General features: G+C 40.3%; 1 protein-coding gene across 1 annotated transcript in view; it reads right to left on the reverse strand.

Moving 5' to 3' along the window:
• CASR (calcium sensing receptor) overlaps positions 1-12,735 on the reverse strand; it is a 73,230-nt gene that overhangs the window by 14,851 nt on the left and 45,644 nt on the right. The window contains exon 4 of the mRNA XM_032207955.1: positions 9,328-10,209. Within this exon, the coding sequence (XP_032063846.1) occupies positions 9,328-10,209 (882 nt within the window). The remainder of the gene's footprint in view (positions 1-9,327; positions 10,210-12,735) is intronic.

Here is a 12,735-nt window from a genome sequence, read left to right on the forward strand (position 1 = left end):
TATTGTGTATCCCAATGTATAACTCCTGCTGCTTTCTCTATTTTGGACCATCTTGTTCTTGCTGGTTTTTATGCAGGACCAATTGGTCATTCTGTTGGAAAAGATCCTGGGATGTCTTTCTGTAACGCATTTTCAGCCCCATGCACAAGGTCTGTAGGTGGGTTACTGGGCACCTCATGCTAGAATAATGAAGACTAGTCATTGCCTACTGTACAAGGACTAGGCTGTTCTTCAGGATGGAAAGTGTCAGGTTGCCAGCACTGCAGATTAACAAAAGGAGTTTATCTCTAGGCAAAAGGCTGGTGCCAGAGTAGAAGGGAGGGAATACTGATAGTCAGAGACTCACTGACAATACTGCAAAGCAATTCAGGCAAGCTAGGGTGGACATCCCAGCTCTGGTAAAATGCTAAATCTACCAGAGGCTCAAAAAAACATGAAAGAAAGCATTCAGTTCAAGATTCAGGACTAGCTGTACAAAGGCTGAGAATAACTCAAAATCATTCAACTTCTTCACTGAAAGGGTTGTGAGGCACTGGAACAGGCTGCCCAGGGAAGTGGTGGAGTCACCATCCTTGGAAGTCTTCAAAAGACGTTTAGATGTAGAGCTTAGGGATATGGTTTAGTGGAGGGCTGTTAGCGTTAGGTTGGAGGTTGGACTCGATGACCTTGAGGTCTCTTCCAACCTAGAAAATTCTGTGATTCTGTGATTCTGTTGTTATGCTTCGATAAGAGCTGAATGACATCCTCATAAAGCTAGGTAGGTCAGCAGACAATGTGACTGAATACTAAATGTATATGAAAAATGCAATGTGCCATATATTAAAGTAAGAATTTAAGCTATTCGTGATCCTTACTGGAAGCTAAATTAATTGTAACCACTTAAGACAAAGACCCATTTGTTACTGTAGGCAGCACAGTAAAAAGCTTTGTCTTATGTAGTTGAAAAAGCAAACAAAATATTAGAATAGACTGAGAAAGAATAATGCTGAGAATATGGTGTCAATATGTACCTCAATAATACAGTTTTCCCTGGAAAATGTGTTTAGTTCTAGTTGCTTGATCAGAAAAAAAAGAATAAAATTAAAAGAAGATTAGAGCAGTCCAGAGGTGGTGATGATAACTCTTAGACAGCCAGTTTGACTTCCATTTGATGAGAAATTAAAAAGTGCAGAATTATTTTACTCGAGGGAGGAGGCAGAGGAAGTTTATGACACATGTAGTGATTTGTAGGAAAGAGGTGATTTACATTCATACAGAAGCAGAGACTGCTGCAAAGCCAGCTGACTTTATTCAGGGATTTAGACAAGTGTAGGACATCAGACTGTTGTGAAATTGGAAGATAGAGCAGCTTAGATGGAATGCATTGGAAACACCTCACTTACTGCTCAGTGGAAGGTTCTTGGTGTTCTCTGTATCTTGTGCTATGCTTTGAGCGCTCAGTCTGCTTGGAAACTGAGGAAGCCTAGAGTTTCTTACAACAAGGACTGTTTGTAAGTCTGTTTGACTGTAACTGGGCTTGATGGGTTAGTTTACGTGTTTTTGTAGCTAACAATCAAAGGACGCTGCTTTGCTGATTCAAAGCTGTAGCAGCTTTGATGGTTTATTGATAGTGAGAGGGGACAGAAGTAACAGCAGTGGAACAGGTCACTTAGACCAAACGTGTTAAAGACATATGTTTCAAAATGAGAAATGATATAAAATAGGGCCAATCTGATTTAGGGTCAAATTTACTAAGGTATTATGTTTACAAGGATGACCAGAAAAAAACTCAAAAGCGGAAGCCTAAAAGGGGTTGGAAGTGGATGGTCTTTAAGGTCCCTTCCAACCCAAACCATTCTATGACTCTGTGATTCTATGCTTCAGAAAGAACTATCTGCCCAGTCATAGAAGTTCCCAAAGGAATCAAGAAATGATCATACAGTATGATCTTACAGCCACTGTGTGGCTGTTTTTTCAGATAATATAACTATCAGTTAGGAGGGCACAGGACATAGTAAACATGGGACCAAGATATTTTGTTTCCTGAAGGTCCTCAAAAATTAATGCTGGCCATGTGCAGAACAGCTGTAAAGTACATTGTGTTTGAGCATTTGTGAAATTGTTTTTTCCATTCTATGAGCACTTGTCCATAGAATGCTGGTACTGAAATAATGCAAAGCTGGTAGTGAATAACACATCATTTAAGGATGCTATGATAAAGGATGATGATTTTGCTCAAAAGTGTAGCAGGAAAATTTTCATTTGCTTAGCTTTGATTGAATGTATGTAATACAAGAGCAAATAAACAGAGTGGCAACATCCTCTGCATTACATCTCAACCACGGAGTTTTCAAAGATTTATGTAGGAAAACAGCATGTGAAATCCAGTCAATTGAAATTCAGTGCAATGTATTTTTTAAAGTCAGACTTAAAGATGTGACCTTCAAATCACAGTTCTATTTTTAATTGTAATTACTTTTTAATGGGAAAAAGACTCACTTCATTTTGAGTCTTTCAAAATGTTTATTTGGATAATGTTGTTGCAACTAACTTGGATTTAACTGAAGCTAGTGAATTTGATTAACTCTAGGGGAGAATGGAGGTGACAATAGCAATAAGTTTTAACACTATTTCAGAATAATCTTAGGTTAATTCTAAGGTAAGAGTTTTAACTCTGACGTTTTTCCCTCTTTCTGATTTAAACGAAAATCCAGCTGTATGATGGTAACTCAAGATATTTGTATAGCCCACAGCATGAAATTGTATGATTAGTTCTGTATAGTCCAAAAGAGTCCTTCCTCCGAGTAACTTCAGCAGCGAAGGCATCTGAGGTAGCCTTGGTCCCAGTTCAGTGCCATCCCAAGAAGACTTCATCTGATCCACCAATGAAGAGGAGTGCCTGTAGGATTTAAATATGCATCTGGAAGTCTGTGATCCTATACTTCTGGAGAAAAATGCCTGTAATGACAGCATCTTTCCCCTCCTTACAAATACAGTGGGAATTAATGTAGTTGCTATTACTTAGGACAAAAATCATGTCAGCAAAAGGAAGAAATCATGTCTATGGGGAATCCCTGGGCCTGGAATATAAGGATACAAAAAATCAAACAGTTTTCTGACTAGTCACCTGACTCAGTAATGTACAAGTGTAGGCCAGTCATAATGGAGGTCTCTGTATCCAACAGAACAGAGAAAATCCACTGAAAATCTAGAGGAAATGATGGAACAACTGTGCCTGATCTGCATACATGATAAACCCAGTATCAGTTCAGAGGTTTTGTCTGTGTTCATTAAAACAAAAGCTCATTAATTAGGTGGTAATGATATGTCACTGACTTCATCATACAAATAAATCTCAAAGAGCACTGTTTATTGTGGTGTGCTCTGAGTGTTGCTTCAACAGAGATCATTCAAACAAGACTCTGAAACACAAGTATTATACTGATGGAAAGTAGAACAAATATACAAACTCCTGGAGAACAAATAGGAAAAAATCATTTGGTGTATTAAGAAACGTCTTGAATGTATTAAAATGAAGAGGGTGTCACGTATGCCAGACCCTCATGACGTAAGATTGAAAGAGACAGATAAAGAGGATGGTGAAGGAGCAGGAAAGCAGAATGAGTGATGTGTTATTGCACTCACTATCAGAAAGAAAAACACACAGGATGTTCTTATCCCAAGGGCACTTGCTTTGAAGCCATAATATGACATTAATGGAAGTGGAAGGTCCTTAAAAAGAGATTAGAGAACAGCCTGAGCAATTTAAATTGGATCTAAAAGACTGACAGAAGCAGACAGTTCTTCACAGCATTCTACTAGCAATAAGAAGAGTGCTAATACAGCTGGATTACAATATACACATAAAAATGCCACTGGCCTTGAATGACAAAGTCAGTATGCTACCTAATATTATTCCACAGCAATCAAAACCCACATTTCTAGTATACATTCAAGTGTAATGCATAGCCAGGAGCATGTCTGAAGTTTTCCTCTGTATCAGCCCATGTAGGACATGCACCACTGCTCAAAGGGACACTCTAGAGTCAGCCTCTGATGGGCTTGCAACAGGGGCCAAAGGAAGACAATAAAAGGCAGAGGTATGTCCTCCTCTGTAATCAGACTGGTTAACCTGACCTCACTCCCAAGAAAAACAATGGGAAAACAAGAGTTAGGGGTTGAGGATGAATTAATACAAAATTACAGGACAGACACATAATTGCTACCAGTCAGTAAAGCTTTGAGAAATAAGGGTCTTGTTAATACAAGTTTGGTTGTCAAACACAACCCTTTGGAATTGAAATACCAAGGCTTTACATTTAATGTAAAGCATCCTCCTAAAGGTTTACCAGCAGATTTCTAAAAGCAAACCATCCATTCACAGAGAATTCCTCAAGGCTCAGTAAACAACTCAGCTATCCAATATGTCCTTCAGTACTCTGGCAGCAAACACAGAAGTGCTGCTGGGAGAACTTGCAGAAAACAAATGGATTAATGTAAGGGTAAATAACAACAAAGACAAATCATTCCCCCTAGGTTGCTCTCTCACATCTGGGTTTAATGTGGTAAAATTCAGACTTACGTGTTAAGGCATAAGAAATTCCTGCCACAGGCACAGAAAGGGTATCACATCCTGTAAAGCATTACAGGCAATTCACTGCAGCCTTTCCACCATGGTAAGGAAGGCTAATGTGACTTGTTCATGTATAAATGAAGAAGTAATAAGTGTATGTAAATGTGGGACTTTTTTTCCACTGTCTGGTTGAGGCTGAAAATGTGTCAAAAAGGATGAGTAACTGGACAAGATACAGAAATAAACCAGATAAAGTATCTTATGAACTAAATTTACTCTGTTTAAATTACCAAGATAAGACTGAGGAATAATTTATCAATGTGCATAAACACCTCACTGAGAGATATGATGGACTTTAATAGAACAAGGCCAAATAGAGACCAGTGGAACTAAAGGCTAGTTAAAAATTCAAACTAGAAATAAGAGACGATCTGTGACAGGAGCTGTGACCTGCCATAGACTGTACTAATAAAGAAAAAGCTCTGCTAGGTAGCACATCTGCTGGGGATAATAAATCTTGTTCAACACAAGTATGCTGGCAAGCACAGCCCTTCAGAAGTGAAATACCCAGGCTTTACATCTAATGTAAAGCATGCCTTAGATGAATCAAGATTACTCTCCTGAATGTGATATACATTTACATGGTTTATTATACAAAGGATTGTAAACTGCACAGTCATTTAGCAAGTGACTCTATTTTAACATTTTTGAGGTTCCTATTAAGGTTTTGTCTCTATACAGACAAAAGCAGCAGCACAAGTACAGGGAGAGCTCATTGTCAGTGCTATTGGATGGTGCTCTCTAGTGTACTCTATATGCTTCTATCTGTAGCTAGAGCCACCATATGAAAGGACCAGTGTGGACACCTAGTCTATACCCAATGCCATAGTTGCTTTGTTTTCCACTTTTAACAAACACAATATGAACTAATCCATTGCACACATGGGCCCAGGGAACTGTGTTTACTAATGGTGAAGAATCTATCGTCAGAAATCCTGACTGAGTAAACGATGCTTTAATACTCTTGGGATGTCAACATACCACACAATAACTGTTATGGCAAAATATCTAAGAGCCTAAAATAGGGTTCTTTTTATTAATTTAAGTCTAAATTTAGTTCTAAGTGGTATATTGTGAATTGTCCAATTATTAAAGCTATTAGTAGAGCCAGTAGTTATCCTACAAGCTCAGTGTTTTTAGGCACCATAATCCACATCTGATTGAAATGTCTCTTCTGGGAGGTGTTTAATGCCATCTTTACCCATCTGTGCAGAGATCTAATCAATATATGAGGCTCTCTGCACCCATTTGCTGTCACTTTCCAGTAACAACTCTTTATAGTCAGTCTATTCAAAGTCCCAACAGGATCTGAAACTGCCTTCAGCAATTCTTCCTGAACGACTAAGTTTCATACCAGCCTAAGTTAATACCTGTTTTGAAATTATCTTGCTCTGTATTTCACAACGCAGTTGTTTTCAGTACACCATTTTAATTGTCCAACCGGCCTATATAGTTCAACAGACACAAAATTGATTAGATAAGCGCTTAGGTTCAAAAGTCTGGAGAGATGTATGTCATCTAAGGAAACACTCCCTTCTTTAAGGCCTCACAGAATCCAATAAGTTGAAGCCAATTCATATTTGATTTTTTCTAATTATTTAATTATTTTCTTAAATTTTGGTTGAACAGCATAAGGCAGTTTTTCACAAAGTCTGAGGTCAATCAGATTTCTAGGCATTCTTTACCAGGCATAATTTACTTGAGTGTGTCCTTTATCTGCTAACCATTTGGACAGACCATTTTTCAGCATGTACATCTTTGCCTCAGTGACTAGAAGAGCTATCTCATTTTTTACTCATGAGCCTGCCAAAGTTTACAGCTTCCAGTAAAATCACAACTTGAAAATAGTCCATCTAAGGATGCTCTGCTCCATGACCCTGTGACTGCACACTTTTGCCTTCGCAAGAGCCTTCTCAAAACCCTACTGAATCACAACAATTTTATTCTGAGACAGAAAGAGAAGCCCATCAGCTGTTTGTTCAAAAATGTGGATTTGTTCTATCAAAGAAGATGTTAAGAAAAGAGGGGCTGTAACAGCAGACTATTGGAGCTGTTACTGATAAACTGGACAAAGAGGTAGGGAAGAAGCTTCAGTGCAGGAGGCCTGAGCTCATGCTGTACCCTTGCCATACTGTTCTATAGCTTATGGGAGAGCCTGTGTCTGGGGAAAGCAAGTCCATGAACCAGCGAAACAAACAGAATTAGCTTTACTCAATACACGCTTCTAAAAATATCACAGTCCACCAGTGAATGAGAATGCGTATCTAGCTGGCTCACGGTTCTGTGCCAGGCCTCATGCTATCCAGTTCAGATGAAATGATCACTGAGATAAAAATGTTATTTCTATACAGAAATCCACACAAACACCCTGAACAAAATATATATAACAGTTCCTCTAAAAGGTTTGTATTCTAAGTACATAATATACTAGCAGACAATAAAAAAAAAAATAACTCTTATGAGTTAGTGGGATAATATCACTGAAAAGAAACAAATTCAAACTATATGAAATTATAAAGCAGAACACACTATTTATCCTCACCAGCCACTGACCCTGCTGGCAAAGACAACCATGGAAAGGAATTCAGGATAATGGAGCCACAAGTTCACAGGGATTGCATTGTCTGTCACACACACCACCTGGTCAGTGATTTCAGACACTTAGTGGCTGCTGCCTCCAGTGTCTGGCAGGGAGGCTTCCTAACACCTTTCTCACTCCTGCTGATTGCTTTCTACTAAGAAACCATTGAAGTGATTGTATGAAAAGTGAGCAGCCACAGAACTGCTGTGTTCCAGGAAGTTAATTTCTGCAGTAAGGTTTTCTTCAGTCTTAGATTCTGGTTGTTCAGAAAAGTGTTCTCTGGAGATGCTGGAGGATGGAGGTTTGTGAGGTAAACTCATTACTCCTGTGGCTAAGGAAAGCTTCCTGAATGTAATGAGCTACAAGGGGCTACAATGAGCTACAATGTGAAGTAGGTGTGCTCACAGATTTGGCATTTACCTGCTATTCATAAGTTTGATGTTGAAATGAAGTGAAAAAATGCACAAATAGCAAATATGCTTGACAGCCAACACCACATAATGGTGGTCATATCAGATATGCACTGCTCCCTTGTAGCACCTGCTATTCCTATCCAGTCCTGTTCTTCCCCCCAACTCTTTCTTGGTGCTATAAGCCAGGAAGCCTGGATCAGTGTGCTTTACATTTTGATATAGCTATCCTTCAGTACCAGACAAGAAAATAAAATAAAAAAAAAAAGACATTCTTCCCTGTTTTGGAATCCTCAACAAACACATTACTGCAATTTATTGTGAATATCCCATTCTTTTTTCTTTCCAAGGCGACAAAGCATGAGGGAATAAATTTAAAAATATATTTATTCTGAAACACTTTTAGCAATACAAATTAAAGCTAAATCTGTCTATGACTTGCCCAATTCTGCCAGTATACTCCTGAAAAGCAAAATAGCATTGAAAGACAGAAACCTCAGAGCCAGCAATTGCAGAATTCCTCTACACTAGGGTCGAAACCTGCACTCAATAGCTCCAAGTAAAATGTCTTTGGCAGACCCAAATTAGGTACCTAGAGCTAAAGAGTGCAGTTTTCAAAACTGCCAAGAAGAATCTTTTACTTTGTTTTGACTGATGTTTATGCATTTACCGAGAACAGACAGAAACCAAACTGCAGTTCACACATGTGAATGCTGACCCAATATCTGCAAAGTCTGTGTCATGGGCAGCCTCTAGTTTGGTTAGTCTATCCCAGACAGAGGGAATTACACAAACAAACATGCTTGTGATCCTCTTTTCATTCATTAGTGTTCTTCTGATTTCAGAATCTTTCAGATTTCAGTTTGGGATCCAAGTTTTATGTCATGACCAGAAATGGGCAACTAATTTGCTGCATATTTGGCATATTTTCATTTGTTAACCTTAAATCTAATCCTTCTATTTGAGAATGTACTGGATAGTCTAAACACACAATGAATAGTGCATTAGATAGCACAGTCAAATGCATGACAGGATATAGAGTATTAATAAAGGATCAGAAGACCAGAATGCCAGAATATTATCCATAAACCAGTGAGCAGAATTTATCAACTGAATTAGTGAATGTGTTGTTAATATCATTTTATCAGTTCACAAATACCATTGCCATCTATTATTTATCTATTATTTGCCCAACGGCCACACATTATTTTTCTTCATTATTCAATCTGCTTTAGTTTGATCCTATATAAGCTGAAAACTGTGGAAAAAAAATATGGCCTGTATGGAAAATTGCTGTGGGATTGCAAAACCTGTAGAGCTTGCCAAAGACAATGAACTCTAAAAACTGTTTTCCTTGTTTATGTGTTCTCTCCAGACCCTCTTGTTTATGTAAGGGCTTAATATATGATCAAATTACCTTGTGTCAGCCAAGCTGTGGTAATTGTGTGTGTGTGCACTTTTGGCCTGTAGCGAATACAAGAAAATTTAACTTAGTTTAAACCCCTTCCACTGCAGGCAAACCTTACACAAATTACTTTCACTGCAAGGTGGACCTAAATTGCCTGCAGTGATATGCTAAATCCTAGGAGCCTGACTGTTTGTCCAAGACCCAGGATTGTGAAAGGCACCCCTCCCCAGGCAGCCTGGAGGCGCTCCAGGACAGCTTTTCTTTTTTTCTATGAGTATCTTGCACAGGTATGCCTTAATAGCAACAAAGAACTTACCTGCCATGCCTCAACCTTCTTAATGTCTGCACAGGATCCGTTAGTGAAGAGCCCTTTCCCAGGGGTACAGGTATATATATCCTGCAAAGCGTGGGCAATAGAATATACTGCCAAATACACGTTATAGGATATCCGCAAGTGTGTGTAGTCCATGTATGGTGTCTCCACACTGGTGATGTTCTCATCCCCTGTGCATGGAGGTCGAAAGGCAGTTGTACTGTTTCCAATGCCCAAGCCCTCTTCATGGGCCTTGTGGAAGGAAGCTGAAGCTGGAGAATTTTTGGACCCATCGGGGAGATAGCAGTTAAATGTCTCCTCCCAAAATTCCTTGGCAAAGCCATTGTTGGTGGATTTCTTGGGATGCACCTTTTGCAGGAACTCACGAAAGCCTGGGATCTGTCCTGCCTTCAGTGCAAACCCAATGGTGCTGCCAATGACACGGAAGAACTCTGGCATGGCTATCAGGGAAGAGCTGGCCCAGGCCTCACTTGCCAGCCAGATCTTGCCAGTGATGTTTCGCCTGACGATCTCTTTGATGAGTGGTTCCAGGTCCGGGCCACTGGAGAAAACAACAATCACTCTTGCTGTGGAGTTCTGGATGACCTCCACCACCTGCTGGATCTCTTCTTCGTCTGAATACTGGGAGATGAGCTCACTAAAATCGATGCAGATGTCTCTCTCCTCCGCCTCCTCCCGAAACTTTTCAATCCCTGGCCGTCCATAGTCATCATCAGCTGCAATTGTCCCCACCCAGTTCCAGCGGAAGTACTCGATGATGTCTGCCATCGCGGTGGCCTGATGCTCGTCGTTGGGGATTGTGCGGAGGAAGGACTTAAACTGGTTCTTATTGCTCAAAAGACGACTGGATGAGGCATAGCTGACCTGCAAGAGCACAGCAGACAAGTAAACGAGACCATGAAGTGAACTGCCTGGGAATAAAATGCCAACATTTGCGTAGATTAACTGTCAACCTGTACAACCTCAGATGGGATGAACGGAAGACTGGCACCACATGGTCAGCCATGTTCTCTTGGCCTGTGGTTGCACACGATCTAAGAGACTATGTACTTGTACCTCTGGATGTCCTACAGAGACACACAGGGAGAAGCAGCTGCTCAGACCTCAGTGGATGGAGCAAGTGTGTGCCCTCCTGTAAGGCCAAGGGTCAGAGGGAGCATGACTCTGACACCATCCTGGGAGAATGATGAGGAGGTGAGCCATGGGTGGCACTGATTCTCCTGTCACCTCTGTCCCCATCCTTAAACAGGCTCCATCAGGAACCATAGGCATATTTACATAGGCCATATTTACAACCCCTGCCAGCTGAAGTAAGGATGTGATATGCATCAGTGGCCTTGACCCTGAGGAGTGTTGAGGTAATGCTAGTCATTACCTTAGCATGATTTACCGATTGCCGGACATAATCAGCAAAGAAGCCAGTAGACATTCCTCACTCTATGAGCCACCATGTTTTGCCATCAAAATGGGATTTTATTTCCTTTACTAAAACTATCAAGAAATGTTTTCTTTTTTGTATGCAGAACAAGTGCCATATGCTTTTAAGATATAATTTGGATGTTCTGTAAGTAGGGAAACAATAAAACCCAAAACAGAATAGTTTAAAGATATGAAGTTTTAAATCTCACTTATCTTTGCATTTTGAGATTGGTATCTGAACTCTTTAGGACTGCCTCTCACTTTGAAAAGTCTTCTATAAACAGTTCATTTTGTACAAAGTGGAAATTTACATAAAACCTTATCTCTTCCTTAAAATCTGGCATTTAGTGCTTCTGCAAGAAGAAAGAAAAGAAGGAGGTTTCCTAGTGCAGTTTCAAGGGCCACAGGAACATATTGTCCTTTCACAGAGCTGTGCTCTCCCCTGGACAGGCTCCTACCCAGAACTACCCTTATCTCCTGCAACCTCATGCCAGAAGGTACAAGCAAAGTACCCCAATCCCGCAGGTGCTGTAAGAGGTGAATTTCCTTTCCAGGGTTATTTGTGTTCCAGAGCAAGGCCTGGATTCTCCAAGGGAGGTGACCTTAGACGAGGTCACAGTGGCTTCCCTGTTTAGACCTTAGCAGTGCCCATTGGTTTGGGAACTTCAGCAAATGTCCTGGCATCTCTTTTAAATGTGAAAAAGTCTATCTTTAATGAGTCCCCTTATTCTTAACCACTAGCAATTTAATAGGGTACACTGAAGTAAGATACTAAGAAATAGAACAGAAGCCGTAACATTTTCGGTTTCTATGTCAACAGGATGAGTAATGAGCCTTAGATTAACTGTAAAATATACTTCCATCTTATACTGAAATGTAGGGTTTATTAAACATGGATTTGCTAATGGCTTGCAGTAAATGGCAGTGATAATGCATATTCTAATGCTCCCCAACAACTCCCAGTTTAAAAGCCTGCTTTCTGTTGTCAGACTCCAGCCACCTGTCTGAAATTTCATTCCACATTGCGAACTGAACCTACTGACCTCTACCCATTTCTGTAACCACTAGATAAAGGCTACTTCCTTATAGCATAAACATCATTCCCTGTTCAAAGAAAAACTCCGAGAACTGCAAACATCTATTAGGTACAGTCAAACCCACCAACCCTTCTCAGTAGCCCTCGTTAACCTGGTAACATGTTGTGTAAATTAACAGTATGACTTAAAATGCCACCACAGTGTTTATTACACGCCACCTTCCAATGCTGCTCTGGGCAATATCTAGATGTTGGTTGTAGCTTAAACCATTCTTTCCTGCTCAGACACCCAATGTCCATTTCTTCAGATTCCTGCAAGGGAATCAGGCTAATAAGAACATTAAGTAGACAAGATATATTACAGTGCACCAGGCAGGCAAAAATTCTTCCTTCTTCATTTGTGGTATAGATGGGAATTAGAACCCTGGCTGAAATAATGATATATCCTTTCAGGGCCGAGTAAGAGAACAGTGTGATGCAATCTTGTCACAAGGCCTTCTGTAAGCTCTGGCACCAACACTCATTTCAGAATGGGAACAAGAAACGTTAGGCTATGCAAGGCAACACCTAAATGCATAAAGCCAAGCACTTTTCAGAAGTTGTCTTCAGTGTGGAAACCTAAAATCAACAACAGCAACATTAGGCTATAATATGCCAGCCTCTAATTTTGCTTAGGGTCTTGGCAGAGCAACAGCTTTGTCAAACAAAAGCGTGGGACTGTGGTTACTGTCCCTGGTCCCAACAGAGTCAGCAAACTGCATGAAGGATGCTATGGCACAGCAGCTGGCACAACTACACTGCCACGCAGATGACCCAGGAACAAGTTGGGACATACGCACATACTCTCACAAACCATGTTTTGGAGTCCCTAGGTCAAAGAAAGGCAGGCCAGCCCAGAACAACCCTTCACAGCACCTGATCAGCAGAAACAACAA

This window comes from Aythya fuligula, chromosome 1 (genome assembly GCF_009819795.1).
Source record: "Aythya fuligula isolate bAytFul2 chromosome 1, bAytFul2.pri, whole genome shotgun sequence".
Taxonomy (NCBI): domain Eukaryota; kingdom Metazoa; phylum Chordata; class Aves; order Anseriformes; family Anatidae; genus Aythya; species Aythya fuligula.